This window comes from Paroedura picta, chromosome 9 (genome assembly GCF_049243985.1).
Source record: "Paroedura picta isolate Pp20150507F chromosome 9, Ppicta_v3.0, whole genome shotgun sequence".
In the NCBI taxonomy this organism is placed as follows: domain Eukaryota; kingdom Metazoa; phylum Chordata; class Lepidosauria; order Squamata; family Gekkonidae; genus Paroedura; species Paroedura picta.
The window spans coordinates 2,043,022-2,058,536 of record NC_135377.1 but is presented as its reverse complement, the minus strand read 5'-3'; the positions used below and the strand labels follow the sequence as shown (position 1 = coordinate 2,058,536).

The following is a 15,515-nucleotide window of genomic DNA, read 5'->3' as shown; positions in this document are numbered from 1 at the left end:
CCCCCCCCCCCCCGTGCGCCCTGCCCCGCGGCGGCCCTGGTCGGAGAAGGCGCCGATGAGCCTGGCCAGGCCTGCGGGGGTCCCGTCGGGGGTGGGTGGGTGGGTGGGTGGGGGCTGCAGCCTGCCCATGCCTCCCGCCGGCCTGCGGGGTTGTTGTGCGGGGCACTCACCGTCGCCTTCCTGCTTCTCGGGGGCGCGGCTCCAGACGAGCTGCCTGGCGCGGAGGCGCACCTGGAAGGTCCTGCGCTCGGGCCGCTGCGACTTCTTCTGGTAGAAGAGCGTGAGGACGGCGCCGGCCTCCAGGCCCGCCAGCCCCTCCGGGAAGCCGTTGAGGCTGCCGGCCCGCCTGGACAGCGCCATGGGCGCCACTCAGCGCATCGCCCGGCCCGGGCCGGCAGCCGCGCCGCAGCCCACCTCCCCTAGCGAGGGCCGCGCGGGCCGGCGGGCGCAGCTCCGGCCACGGCAGCCTCGGCAGACGCTGGCGCCATCCCGGGCGGCGATCCTGCAGCTCCTCCGCCCTGGCAGCGCGCTCCTGGCGACGGCGGCGGCTCAGTCCCGGGCGGCGGCTGCAATGGACGCCCGGAGGAAGCGGCAGCCACACATGGCCGGAAAGGAAAGGCAGGGAAGGGAAGGGAAGGGAAGGAGCGAGCGAGCGAGCTGCACCCAGCCGGGAGCCTCGAAGGGGGGGGGGGGCGGGGAAGGCGGCCGAGGGCGACACCTAGCGGCCCAAGGGGGCAGGCCCGGAGCCCCCCCCCCCGACATACTCCGGCCGCAGCCGCGCGGAGCCTCCACGCCCACGAGCAGTGTACCTCGCCGCGCAGGAGGAGGCGCAGAGGGACCGGGCATGCCGTCGAGCGCGCCCTCTGCCGCGCACAGGCAAGGCGGCTTTCGCAGTCCAGCCCAGCCCTGGCGCCGCGATCCCGACCGACGCTTTGGGAACAGGCGCGTGGACGGCTCCAGGAGGGAGGGCTGCCAACCCCCAGGCGGGAGAAGAGAGGCGCTGAAGGCTGAGAAATAAACGAATGGCAACTGGGTGGCGTGCAAAGAGTGCGGCGCGGTGCTGGCACGGGCTGGTGGGCATTGCAATGCATGGCCCTGGGGAGAGCCAGGATGCCTGAAGTAGAATTCATCACAGCCTTGAAAGCAGGGGTGGTCAAACTGCGGCCCTCCAGATGTCCATGGACTACAATTCCCAGGAGCCCCTGCCAGCATTCGCTGGCAGGGGCTCCTGGGAATTGTAGTCCATGGACATCTGGAGGGCCGCAGTTTGACCACCCCTGATTTAAAATATTTCTTTCCTGAAGGCTTCTTAGCTCCAGCCTGTTGCAGTCCATTCCGGCTTTTGCCCTGTTCTCATGCCCTGACTTGACTCGTGACCTTGGGATGACCTTCCCGGGCGTCTGGGCCCCTGTCTGGCCTTGAGCTGTCTCTCTGGCCCTCACATCTCGCCAAGTCCTGGGCTTCTGGTGATGGACGCCTCCTACCTTCTCTGCAGCCGCAGCCGGTACTCGTGGTCTGTCTAGTAGAGACCTGGGCATCTGTACCTCAAAGGCTGGGCCCCGATCCCTCCTATTCTGTAAGTCTCTGCGGGAAAATATTGTTTTCTAAGGACTAATTTTAATAAGGGGAAACGCTGCTCCTGCCCCACCTCTTCACCATTAACTTCCGGGGTTTCCGTGTAATCCCTGTTTAGATCTTCCTTCGGTCTTCTTTAAAATATTTCTTTTCTAATGGTTTATTAGTGGTGGGACTGTCCAGTTGGTGGGTTTAACTCACATCCTGGCCCTGCCACCCATAAATGGCACAGCCAGGAGCAGGCCAGGCGCTTCCCTGAATCCTTTTGCCTGAGGTACCTTTATTTTTGTTAATATTAGGCCTAAAAATCTTCAGTTGGTAACAATTCCAGTAGGAAGGAACAGTGACTAGTCTCCCTGGAAGCGTCTTTGTGCGCAGTGCATGTGCTCTCTCCACCGGCCCACTTTGGCGCATCCTGACCTTCCAGGTGGATTTTGTGACTTGAGCCAGCCTGGGCCTGAATGCACACTGGTTGGATGGAGATGGAGGGGGCCAGCAGCTAGTCTCTCTTAATTATTTCTTTTCACAACTGGGAAAGTCTCTGCCATTAATTACTAACTTTGACATTTTCATTTCTCCAAAGTTTTTGTGATAATATATTTAATTTTTGTGTGGGATTCTATCTTTTATGTAACCCGCTGCGAGATGGGTTGCTGGGAGGGTCGGGAGGAAATAAAAAAAAATCAAATAAAAATAACCCAAAAGACTTATTATCTTTTAAAGCAAAGAATTATCATATTGCATAATTTGGAAGTTATGACACAGTTTATTAATTTGCTACTAATTTACTTGCGTGCGCAAGAAAGCTCTCGCCCTGAATAAATCTTTGTTGGTCTTAAAGGTGCCACTGGACTCAATTTTGAGCCCATAAATGTCACAACCAGGAGAAGGCCAGGTGCTTCACAGCAGTCCAGAGGAGGAGGGGAGGCCACTAAATATGTCTTTTCCTTCTTCCCTCAGCTCTGATGACAGAGACGGTACCTTGTCCACTTCTGACACTCTGCTGGCCACAAGAGCGGACCTAAAGAACTCCACCATGGCTGACCCCACAAAAGCCACTGCAGTTAAGCTGATGGCCATTGTTGAAGACCACAGAAGCAGCACGCAGGACAAGGTGAGAAGCCAGGTGCTATGGTACACCTGGCGACGCCAGCCAGCCTGGCCAATCTGGTCCCAGCCAGCACTGGTTTTAGCCTTCTAGGCTGGAAGTGGAATTTGCTGGGAAAGTTCTGGGTGCACCATTGGCCACCAGGGAAAAGCAGAGCTCAGTGGTCCCTGCTGCACGGCTACTGCCACAGAGGTGGGGTGCCAGCCTGTACGTGGGACACAGATCCCCCAGGACTGCAGGCTACAGACATTATTCCTCTGGAAATCCAACCTGGATGGGCCAGGCAAGCCGGATCCTGGTTGGCATTAGGAAGAGCGATCTTCAAGCAATACCAAGGTCATGATGTGGGGCAGGCCACTTCCCGACATCTCTTGCCTGGCTGCTGGACAAGGTGAAGGTCTCCTGGCTGCATTATGCACGTGCTGCACAATAAAGAAATGAGGCCCCCGGAGAGACAACGGCTTTGACGGGTGGACTTTAATAATAATCATAATAATCATCATCATCATAATCATAATAATCAATGTCTAATTCATGTATTACTCCGTCCTTGTTGGCTCAGGGTGGTTAACAATTTAAAAACAATTTACAATAAAACATTCATATAAATCCACCTCCTAGTTGTAATTTAACCCTATGAGGGCAGAGCAGAGGAGTTTGGAGGGGTTTCCTCTCTGTGGCATTCTACCCCAGCCAGCTCCCTGCCTTCCCCAGGCTTCACCCCCAAATCCCCAGGTATTCCCCAAAATGGATCTGGGCAGGGTTGGCCCAGATCCATGTTTGGATAGGAGACCACCAAAGGAGTCCAGGGGCAGAGACAAATGATGGCAAATTACCCCTGAGTGCCTCTAACCCTGACCTCGATGGTCCAGGCGAGCTTGATCTCATCACAACTCAGAAGTTGTGGGGTCTGCTTTGGTCAGTACTTGGATGGAGAAGAAGAAGAAGGTTTTGCTTTTGTCCTTCTTGCTCCCTGGTTGGGCTTGGGTCTAAGGACACTTCATGCACTGAGCTCCCTTTAGTAATTTCCCCCCAGCCTGATAATTCTAGATCTTCTTTCGTCTCCTCCTCCTAAAGACCAAATTACTCCTATCACAAGAGGACTTTAACATAGGAACATGAAATATTTTACAGTGTCCCCCTGCTGGATTTACATTTATTAGGGACAGGAATGGGCCAGAACAGGCATTAGACAAACAACAGTACCACAGAAAACAGTGGGGTGCTTACATATACTTGGGAGCAATATTTTAGAAAGAAAAGGTGGAAATCCCACACCTTTATTAATCTTTACCAGGCCAAAAAGCCTCCAGAACACTCCAGAATAGGTTGCAGTGGGCATCAAACAGACAAGAGTACCACAAAAATAGAGGGATGCATTATACTCGAGAACAATATTTTAGAAATGAAAAAGCTGAACTCTCACGCATTTATAGTCCCATTCCAGGCCAAAACGCCTCTGGAACACCCCAGAACAAACGAGCACCCCAAAAATCAGTAGAATGAATTACAGACTCTTGAGAAAGATATTTTAGAAATGAAAATGTGGAAATCCCCTAATTTGATTAAATCTTACTAGACCAAAAAGCCTCCAGAATACCCTGGAACATTAAACAAATAAGCATACTGCAAAAAACATTAGAATGTATTAGAGATGTTTGAAAACAATATTTTGGAAATGAAAATAGAGAATTCTCACCCCTTTATTAAGCCATTCTGGGTCAAAATGGCTCTGGAACACCCCGAAATGGGCATTAAACCAACAAGAGTACCACGAAAGGCAGCAGAATGAATTACAGACATTTGAGTACAATATTTTAGGAGTGAAAAGTAGAACTCCCCCCAAATGCCTCTGGAATGGGCTGGCATTGGCATTAAACAAATAATATTGCTGCAAAAAAATAATAAACAGGCCATATTTCAGAACAACATTTTGTAACTCCAGTTAAAGGCTTCCGCCTTGCAGCACCTCTCCCGGGATGCCTCCCTACGTGGCCACCACGTTTTGTGAGGCTTCATGTTCCGGGGAGAGGTGCTGCAAGGCGGAAGCCTCTAACTGGCCCAGGCTTTGCTCTGTTCCCTCCTGAACCTGTGAGCTACCTGGTTACAAAGGTAACCCAGCCCCTCTCCGGACCTCTGCTGAGTTTGCAATGCAGCCTCTTGACTGAGGGGTACCTCCTCCCCTTCCCCCTTTCTGGAGGCATTTTGGCCTGGAAAGCGTTAATCTGTACACAATACTTCTGCACTCTTATTTCCAAAATATTGTTCTGGAGTGCCTGTAATGGCTCCCACTGTTTTTTGAGGTACGTACTATGGTTTGTTTAATGCCCATTCCGTCCTTTGCTGGGGTGTTCCAGAGGTATTCTTGTCCCAAACCGTTTACTACGTGCGCAAAAATTTTGTCTCTGGATTTTCAAAATGTTGTTCTGGAGGGCCTTAAATATGTCTCCCTGGTTTTTTGAGGTACTATTATTTATTTAATGCCTGTTCCAGAGGTATTTTGGCCTGGAAAGGGTGAATAAAGGAGGAGAATGCCACTTTTTCTGTTCTAAAATATTGTTCTCAAGTATCTGTAATGCATCCTGCTATTTTCTGTGGTACTCTTGTTGGTTTAATGCCTGCTCCTGTCTGTTGCGGTCCATTCCGGCTTTTGCCCTGTTCTCATGCCCTGACTTGACTCGTGACCTTGGGATGACCTTCCCGGGCGTCTGGGCCCCTGTCTGGCCTTGAGCTGTCTCTCTGGCCCTCACATCTCGCCAAGTCCTGGGCTTCTGGTGATGGACGCCTCCCACCTTCTCTGCAGCAGCAGCCGGTACTCGTGGTCTGTCTAGTAGAGACCTGGGCATCTGTACCTCAAAGGCTGGGCCCCGATCCCTCCTATTCTGTAAGTCTCTGCGGGAAAATATTGTTTTCTAAGGACTAATTTTAATAAGGGGAAACGCTGCTCCTGCCCCAACTCTTCACCATTAACTTCCGGGGTTTCCGTGTAATCCCTGTTTAGATCTTCCTTCGGTCTTCTTTAAAATATTTCTTTTCTAATGGTTTATTAGTGGTGGGACTGTCCAGTTGGTGGGTTTAACTCCCATCCTGGCCCTGCCACCCATAAATGGCACAGCCAGGAAAAGGCCAGGCGCTTCCCTGAATCCTTTCCCCTGAGGTACCTTAATTTTTGTGATCGTAAGGCCGAAAAATCTTCATGCAAAGGCACAAAACCCAAAAGAGCAAAATTTACTAGTCAGGCAAGAATGCTGCTGAATGAAGCCAAGAGAAAAGTTTATTTTGCGCAAAATAGGGAGATCAAAAGAGCACAGCAAAGATGGCTGGAACAGTGACCTCCACCCTCCCAGGAGAAGAAGTTTTAATCCATTCCCCTACTTTTGCAGCATCCCTCAGTGATTGGGATGCACATAGTTCTTTCACCCTGATCATGGCCGAGGCTCACGATGACTTCCGACACAGGAAGGGGCCATCTAGGCCAGGGGTAGTCAAACTGCGGCCCTCCAGATGTCCATGGACTACAATTCCCAGGAGCCCCTGCCAGCATTTGCTGGCAGGGGCTCCTGGGAATTGTAGTCCATGGACATCTGGAGGGCCGCAGTTTGACTACCCCTGATCTAGGCCATCAAATTCCTGCATGACCCGGGAAGTCCCATATCACCTGGATGGTTCAGGCTAGCCTCATCCTAGCAGCTCTCAGCCGCTAAGCAGGGTTGGCCCGAGATCATATTTGGGTGGGAGACCCCCCCCCCCGGAAGCCCAGGGGTGCTATGGCCTCCAAGCCAGGGCCTTCTCCATGGGGTGGTCTACTGGAAAGAGGGCAGCAGCTATGCTTCAGCCTTTGCCAATTTAGAACCAGGGTGCCCAAGGAGTGGATGCTGCCCCCGGGAGCCTGCCCAGAAGGTGGGTGCCGGGTTCCGTGGTTGCCCCCAGCAACCAGGTGTTTACATTTTTCAGGCAGCCGTTGGCCATTCCATTGCAGTTACAGCAGCGAAAGTCTCAGTCCTGAAGGCGACACCTGCTGCCAGAGAAAACCCTGGCGTGGAGGTAGGGCTGCCGAATCTGGGGGGAGACATTTCTGGAGATGGGGGAGGCTGAGGAGGGATAGGGCGCCCTGGAGTCTGCCATCCCCAGCGGGCATGTTTGCCAGGGGGAGGCGACTGCTGCTGTTGTCGGCTGTAATTCCAAGAGGACGCCAGGCCAGGCCTCGGAGTTGGCATCTCTGTGTGGATCTCAAACTAGGGATGGTCGCATGGGTGACAGAATTCTGGGGGAGCCTGGAGAGGGCAGGGTTTGAGCAGGGATGTCATGTCAAAGACTTCATCCTCCAAATCTGCCATTTTCTCTAGGGGGACTTGATGTATTGAGTCTGGAGTCTGAGACCAGCTGTAATTCTGGGAGAGCTCCAGGCCCCACCTGGAGGTTGGCAGCCCTGTTTAATATCAACATCAGCACCTTTAGGACTCGTTTGAGTTGTGCTAGAAGTCTTAAACCAAAACAAAAGCCTGTGTGTGTATGTGTGTGTGTGGGGGGGGTTAACGGCATTTGGCCAGTGCCAGGAAGACTCAAGTTCCTGCCATGGAAACTGATTGGGTGACCTGGGGCCAGCCACACTCTCTCAACTTGAGCTACCTCACATGGTTGTTGTGAGGAGAAAGTGGAGGAGAAGAGAATGTTGGAAGCCGTTTTGGTTTTCCACTGGGAAACTCACCTCTGTCTATTCTAGCTTGGCGTCGTGGTTAAGAGCAGTGGCTTCCAATCTGGTGAACAAGGTTTGATTCCCCATTTAGAATCTTAAGAGTTGGAAGGGTCCATAGAGGCCATCTAGTCCAACCCCCTGCTCAATGCAGGATCAGCCCTAAGCATCCTAAAGCATCCAAGAAAAGTGTGTCTCCAACCTTTGCTTGAAGACTGCCAGTGAGGGGGAGCTCACCACCTCCTTAGGCAGCCTATTCCACTGCTGAACTACTCTGACTGTGAAATTTTTTTCCTGATATCTAGCCTATATCGTTGTACTTGAAGTTTAAACCCATTACTGCGTGTCCTTTCCTCTGCAGCCAACAGAAACAGCATCCTGCCCTCCTCCAAGTGACAACCTTTCAAATACTTAAAGACGGCTATCATGTCTCCTCTCAACCTCCTTTTCTCCAGGCTGAACATTCCCAAGTCCCTCAACCTATCTTCATAGGGCTTGGTCCCTTGGCCCCAGATCATCTTCGTCGCTCTCCTCTGTACCCTTTCAATTTTATCTACATCCTTCTTGAAGTGAGGCCTCCAGAACTGCACACAGTACTCCAGGTGTGGTCTGACCAGTGCCGTATACAATGGGACTATGGCATCTTGTGATTTTGATTTGATGCCCCTGTTGATATGCAAAATGGCATTTGCCGTTTTTACCGCTGCATCACACTGCCTGCTCATGTTTAGTTTACAATCCACAAGTACCCCAAGGTCTCGTTCACACACAGTGCTACCTAGAAGCGTATCCCCCATCCAGTAGGCATGCTTTTCATTTTTCTGACCCAGATGCAGAACTTTACACTTATCTTTATTTAATTGCATCTTGTTCTCATTTGCCCATTTTTCCATTGTGTTCAGATCTCGTTGAACTCTTATCTTCCGGGGTATTTTCCAGTCATCTGCAAACAAATTTGTCCTCCACATGCAGCCAGCTGGCTGACCTTGGCCTAGGCACTGTCCTGTAAGAGCTGTTTTCACACAGTTCTCTCAGAGCTCTCTCAGCCCCACCTCCCTCACAGGTTGTCCTGTTGTAGGGAGAGGAGGGGAAGGCGATTGGAAGCCACTTGGGGACTCCTTTGGGCAGTGAAAAGCAGGGTTTTAAAGCCAATCCCTCTTCTTCTTCTTCCCTGGTGCTGGGAGTTGTGGTTGCCATCTGTGGCCAGATCAGCCGCATCCCAGAAGGCCAGTCCAGGAGAGCAGCCCTGAAGGTCTTGGCTTCTCTGGATGAAAGATACGCAGGGGACGTGGTCTCCGGGCCCTTGAAGCACTTCCTCCCTTGTGACAGCCCCCCCCCCCCGGACTCAGGCTCTGGGATGGCAGGGCACCTCCTCTCTCTGTCTGTTGGCCATGCACAGTGCTCTGAACTGGGTGGAGCATTCAGGGAATTGGGGGGGGGATCTTGAGATGGAATTTTTAAGCCACTGAGCTGGAAGGCATTAACCCGAGCCATGTGCCCTGTCTTCTGCAGGAGGTCAGAGATGTTGAAGAAGTACTCCTGCACCATGGGCATGCAGAGACTCTACCCACGGGTCTTCTTGGCCCTCGTGACTCACGTTCACTTCCTGGTCGGACTCACAAAGGACACTGAAGATTCCAGCAACGAGAGCAATGGACTCCCAATAGCTGACCATGTGAGGTAGTTATGCAAACCCTGCACCCCAACACATACACACCCCTTCCTCCCTCCCTCCCTCCCTCCCTCCCTCCCTCCCTTCCTTCCTTCCTTCCTTGTGCAGTCCAGGGGTCTCCAGCCTGTCTGAGTCTGGGAATCCCTTGGAATTATAGTTCATCTCCTGATTACAGAGATCAGTTTCTCTGGAAAAAAGGGATTTTTTGGAAGGGGACTCTGTGGCATTGCACCCTCCCCCCCTGAAGTCCCTCTCTTTGCCAGGCCCCATCTGCAAATCTCCAGGAGTTTTCCTAACCTTGATTTAGCAGCCCTACTGCCCATCTCTCACCATGGGTGGACAGGCTAACCCCGCGTAAAAATACGAATTGTATGAGAGTGTTGAGTTTCTCCAGCCACAGTGCCAATCTCTCCAAGACAGAACTACAAAGAACTAAGAGGTCTGAGCAAAAGTGATATTGGCCCTGTGTGGGAAACAATTTCAAGCACTTTGAGTTGCCAACTTCCCTGGAGATCTCCCAGATCGACAGCTGATCTCCAGACTACAGAGATTAGTCCCCTGGGGAAAATGGCTGCTTTGCTTTGTAGGATGGGGGCACCTTTGCAAAATGTTGACGGGTTTTAAATATGCACAAAGGTGAAGCAGCAGCTGCTTAAAGAATAAAATAGTTTTATTGAAAAAAGAGATAACTTTGTAAAGAAGAAAGGCGAGAGAGAGTTCTACCAATCTAACTGACTAACTAACTATTCTGGTGGGAATCAGGGAGGAAGTGTGCTTGAAGGAGCAGGAAGAAGCAGGAAGGAGCCAATCAGGAGGAACTTATTTGACAGATACCAGGAAGATCCTGCTCTGAGTATGCTAACTCTACATCTTAGCTGCTGCATATTCCAACACGAAACACTGCCTTCCCTTTTTATAATAAACTTTGTATTTTATTTTTGTATCTTGCCCTTCCTAGGTAGTTCAGGGTGAGTAACAACATGGTTAAAACAATCAGATTGTTTAAAAAACAATATATAGATTAAGACATCTATCTAGAAGAAGAAGAAGAAAAAGAGTTGGTTCTTATATGCAGCTTTTCTCTACCCAAAGGAGGCTCAAAGCAGCTTGCAATCGCCTTCCCTTTCCTCTCCTCACAACAGACACCCTGTGAGGGAAGGGAGGCTGAGAGAGCCCTGATATTACTGAAGAGTTGTTTATTATACACCACTTTTCTCTCCCTGAAGGAGTCTCAAAGCGGCTTACAGTCGCCTTCCCGACTCCTCCGGAGTCGCCTTCCCTTCCTCTCCCCATAACAGACACCCTGTGAGGTGGGTGAGGCTGAGAGAGCCTTGAGATTACTGAAGGAGAAGAAGAGTTGGTTCTTAGATGCCACTTTTCTCTACCCGAAGGAGTCTCAAAGCAGCTTCCTATCACCTTCCCATTCCTCTCCCCACAAAAGACACCCTGTTGGGTGGGTGAGGCTGAGAGAGCCCTGATATCACTGCCCGGTCAGAACAGTTTTATCAGTGCCGTGGTGAGCCCAAGGTCACCTAGCTGGCTGCATGTGGGGGAGTGCAGAATCAAACCCGGCACACCAGTTTAAAAGTCCGCACTCCTATCCGCTGAAGGAGGCAGTGGTTCACCCCTTCCTGAAAGAAACATGGCTTGGTCCATGGGACCCGGCCAATTACTGCCCAGTCTTGCATCTTGTGTTTCTGGGCAAGGAGCTTGAAAGGGCCACTGCAGAGCAGCTCCTGCCATTTTTGGAAGAAAGTTCAGTGCTTGCTGTTCATCCATGTAGACAACCTCCGGCGTCATGGGTCATCTAGTCCAACCCCCTGCACTATGCAGGACACTCCCAACCCCCTCGCTCATCCACTGTCGCCTGCCACCCCCTTGAACCTTCACAGAAGCAGCCTCTCCATCAGATGGCTCTCCAGCCTCTGCTTACAACTCTCCAAGGATGGAGAACCCAACACCTCCCGAGGAAGCCTGTTCTACTGAGAAAATGCTCTAACTGTCAGGAACTTCTGGGTGTTTAGACGGAATTTCTTTTGAATTATTTCATCCCATTGGTCCGTCCCTCCGGGGCAAGAGAGAACAGCTCTGCTCGAAATAAATATAAAAATAAATATAAGGTAGCGGTGGTGGTCCTAAATGGCTGCAACAGGAGGCGGAGCCATCCACAAAATGGCGGCTGCAGCTCACCCTCAGTCATACAGTGAAGATTCTTGTGCTGGGCTGGTCGCTGCTGCCAAAGCAACATGGTTGAAAATCTGTGCAGCCAATCAAATCTCCAATGGCCAATCAGAAGCCCTGCTGGGCAACAGCCCCACCTGGCCCCGCCCACTCCCTCAAGACACTTTATTTATGCCAGGGCAGATGCTGGCAAACCCCTTGGCGCCCTGTGCTATGGGACTGTGTATGTGAGAGAGCAGATCCAGGGCAGGTCAGAACAATTCATTGCTCCTATGAGTGGGAATCCCCAGGGGCTGACTGAATTCCCACCTGGAAAACACCAGGCATCTGTCCCAGAATAATATTTGGGCTGTGGGTTCAGGGGAATCACAATTTCCTTAGGCCTGTTTTAGAGAAAGCATATGAGGTATATTTGAGAGTGCCTGAGATGAACGCGGGGAACCCTTTGGATGGACAAAATTTATTATTATTATTATTATTATTATTATTATTATTATTATTATTATTATTATTATTATATTTATATCCCGCCACTCCCTTGCGGCTCGTGGCGGGTAACAATATCACATGGCACAACATTGGCACAACATTGTGACCCTGATCTATATTTCTCCCCATGGCTGGTTTTTGTTGGGAGGACCTGATCTTGGATCCTCACAGATCATTTGTCCCATGCTGGGTTCACATGAAAGCCAGTGTGGTATAGTGGTCAAGGCTGTGGGACTAGTATCTGGGAGGCCTGGGTTCGAATCCCTACCTGTGCCATGAAAGCACGTTGGGTCACCTTGAGCCCATCCCTTACTCTGATAAACCTACTTCATTGGGTTGTCGTGAGGATAAAGCAAAGGAGAAGAGAATGGTGTATGCCTCCTAGGGTCCCCCACGGGGCAGAACAGCAGGATATAAATGGACTACATAAATGGAGAAATAAATAAATCCTAGGGGCACCGCACGTGGGGACTTTCCAAGGCTTACCACCCAGTTTTTCTTCCTAGGTTTCAACGTGAAGGGTGACTCAACGTCCAGCGCTGTTCCCTGCCTCTGCATTCCGTCCCTGCCTTCTTTGAGGGCCTTCCCTCCCAGGACTGGACAGCGCTGACGCTGCACGGGTTTTGCGGCTTCTAGGCAAATGATGAAGAGACGAGGTTTTCCATCGCCTGCCGCTGCACAGAAACTTCGTTCATCCTTGGTGGTCGTTGATTCGTCTAACCCTCGGGGCCGTCAGTATGCTATCACTGATTCCATGTTCTCACTATTGCGCTACTATTCTGTTCTATTGTTCTTTTGTTGTCACTGCATTGTTATGGTTCAACTACTGAGTTATCCGTAATGTGCCCTTTTTTATGTAAACCGCCTTGAGCCTCGGGAGGGCGGTATAGAAATATAATAAACAAACAAGGAAACGTTGTTCTTCTTTGGTGGTCTCCCCCTGCAGGGACTTTCCAGGGCTCAACCAGTTTACCTTCTTAGGTTTCAATGTGAAAAATTACCCAAAGTCCTATGCCAGGGGTAGTCAAACTGCGGCCCTCCAGATGTCCATGGACTACAATTCCCAGGAGCCCCCTGCCAGCTTTCGCTGGCAGGGGGCTCCTGGGAATTGTAGTCCATGGACATCTGGAGAGCCGCAGTTTGACTACCCCTGTCCTATGCCATTCTCTGCCTCTGCCTTCCAGCTCTGGCCTCCTTTGGTGGTCTGCCCTCCAAGGACTTGCCAGGGCTGATGCTGAAAGGGTTCTGAGGCTACTAGGCTAAGGATGAAGAGAGGAAGTCTTCCATTGCCTGCTGCTGCACACCAACTTTGTTTTTCCTTGGTGGTCTCCCCCTGAAGGTAGTTTCCTGGGCTCACCCAGCATATCTTCTTAGGTTTCAACATGAATAATGCCCCAAGGAGGATGTGGTGTGTGAGGACACACAATGGAAGGTGGATATCACATGTTGGTGATCTTGAAAAGGCTGATTGGTAGCCCTCCCTGGCGGAGAAGGAAGAAGAGGAGGAGATACCGAGGACCTATGTTGGAGACAGAAGAGGCTGACTGGGCACCCTCCTCGCTGGAGGAGGAGGAGACACACATGGAGGCTGAGACCGTACAGCAGGGAGCCTTGAAGAGTTTCACTTGCAGCTGTCACTGGAGTATGAGGAGTAGTAGAAACGGAAGAAGGTGGAGAAAGTATACTGGCGACTGAAGCTGGAGCCAGGCGTGGCTGACTGAACCTTCCCTTGAGGACCAGGAGGACAAGGAGACATGGGGCAAGGTGGATACAGGGTTCCTGTCACCTAAGCTGAAGCTGAGTTTGAGCCTTGATCTGAGGATGAAGTGGAGGTAGAGACAAAGAGAAAGGCAGAGATAGTGTGCTGGTGACCTAAACTGGAGCCAGGATATGCTGAACCGATGCCCTTACTGGAGGATGAGGTGCAGGAGGTCACACAATGGGAGGTGGAAACAACATGTCAGTGACCGTCTTGAAGAGGCTGACTGGGAGCCCTAACTGGATGGCGAGCAGGAGGATACACGGTGGGAGGCAGACAGTGTGCCAGTGGCCTATGCTGGATCTAGAAGAGGCTGACTGGGAGCTCTTCCTGGAGGAGGAGGAGTTATGGAGGAAGGCAGAGACAGAGTGCCATTGACCTAAGTTGGAGCCAGAAGAGGTTTACTGGGAGTCTTCAGCGGAGGCCGAGGAGGAGGAGGAGACGAGGAGAATGTCGGATACAGCATGCCAGTAATCTAAGCTGGTGCTTGAAGAGGATGACCAAACCCTCACTGGAGGACCAGAAGAAAGAGGAGACACAGAGAAAGGTGCAGACAGGGTCCCAGTGACCCAACCGGAGCCGGAAGAGGCTGACAGGGAGGAGACTCAGAGGAAGGCAGAGACAATGTGTCAGTGACCTAAGTTGAAGGGAGAAAAGATTTAATGGGAGCTCTCACTGGAGGAAGCAGAGGAGGAGGAGGAGGCACGGAGGAAGGTGAGACAGCATGCTGATGGCCTAAGCTTGTTCCAGATGTTGCTGCCTGGGAGCCTTCAAGGGAGGACTAGGAGGAGGAGACACGGAGGAAGGAGGAAACAGTGTGTCAAGGACCTTAGCAGATACCAGAAGATGTTTAATGGGAGGTAACACTTGGGGACACAGAGAAGGAGGAGACATGGAGCAAATTGGAGACGGAGCCAGTGACCTATTTTGGAGCTAGAAGAGGCTGACTGGGAGGACGTGGGGGAGGAGGAGACATGAAGGAAGCCAGAGGCATACTGATGACCTAAGCTGGAGCCAGAAGACGTTTAATAGGGGCTATCACTGGAGGATGAGCAGGAGCATGAAACACAGAGGAAGGTGGAGACAGCATATCAGGGACCTAACCATGAGCCAGGAGGTTTACTGGAAGACCTCATTGGAGGGGGAGGGGGAGGGGGAGAAACGGAGGAAGATGGAGACAGCGTACCAGTGACCTAAGCTGGATACAGAAGTGGCTGATTGGGAGCATTCACTGGAGGAGGAAGAGGAGGTGGGGTAGTCATGGAGAAAGGTGGAGCCAGCATGACAGTGACCTAAAAAGGAGCCAGAAAAGGTTGATTGGGAGGCCACATTGGAGGATGAGGAGGAAGAGAAACATGGATCAAGGCAGAGAAAAGGTTCTGGTGAACTAATTGGATTCTGAGCACTGACTGGATGATGAAGAGGAGGAGGAGGACACACGGAGGAAAAAAGACACAGCATGCTGATTACCTAATCTAGATCCAGAGGAGTCTGAATTGGAAACCTCACCGGACGACAAGGAGGATGAGACACAGAAGAAGGCAGAGAAAGCATGCAGGTGGCTGAAGTTGGAGCCAGAATTCTGACTGGGAGCCCTCTCTGGAGAACCAGGAGGAGACACGGAGGAAGGCGGAGACAGCATGATCGTGACTTAAGGTGGATCCAGAAGTTGATTACTGGGAGCCCTCCCTGGAGAACCAGGAGGAGACACGGAGGAAGGTGGAGACAGAGGGATGGTGACCAAAGATGGATCCAGAAGTTGATTACTGGGAGCCCTCATTGGAGAACCAGGAGGAGACATGTAGGAAGGCGGAGACAGAGGGATGGTGACCTAAGGTGGATCCAGAAGTTGATTACTGGGAGCCCTCCCTGGAGAAACTGGAAGAGAGGCGGAGACAGCATGATGATAAAGTATGCAGGAAGTAGAAGTTGTTCACTGGGAGCCCTCCCTGGAGAACCTGGAGGAGACACGTAGGAAGGTGGAGACAAAGTGATGGTGACCTGTGGTGGATCCAGAAGTTGATTACTGGGAGCCCTC

General features: G+C 51.5%; 1 protein-coding gene and 1 long non-coding RNA gene across 2 annotated transcripts in view; one reads left to right on the top strand and one right to left on the bottom strand.

The window, feature by feature from the left end:
* The window catches only part of LOC143844352 (1-phosphatidylinositol 4,5-bisphosphate phosphodiesterase gamma-1-like), a 64,783-nt gene extending 64,101 nt beyond the window's left edge, over nucleotides 1-682 (bottom strand). The window contains exon 1 of the mRNA XM_077351317.1: nucleotides 171-682. Coding sequence (XP_077207432.1) covers nucleotides 171-360 — 190 coding nt within the window. The 5' untranslated portion in view covers nucleotides 361-682. The remainder of the gene's footprint in view (nucleotides 1-170) is intronic.
* Nucleotides 1-15,515, top strand: part of LOC143844354 (uncharacterized) — a 40,306-nt gene that overhangs the window by 2,290 nt on the left and 22,501 nt on the right. Inside the window, exons 2-6 of the long non-coding RNA XR_013233959.1 lie at nucleotides 1,305-1,576; nucleotides 2,536-2,689; nucleotides 6,638-6,727; nucleotides 8,889-9,056; nucleotides 12,225-12,453. This is a non-coding gene — a long non-coding RNA (uncharacterized LOC143844354). The remainder of the gene's footprint in view (nucleotides 1-1,304; nucleotides 1,577-2,535; nucleotides 2,690-6,637; nucleotides 6,728-8,888; nucleotides 9,057-12,224; nucleotides 12,454-15,515) is intronic.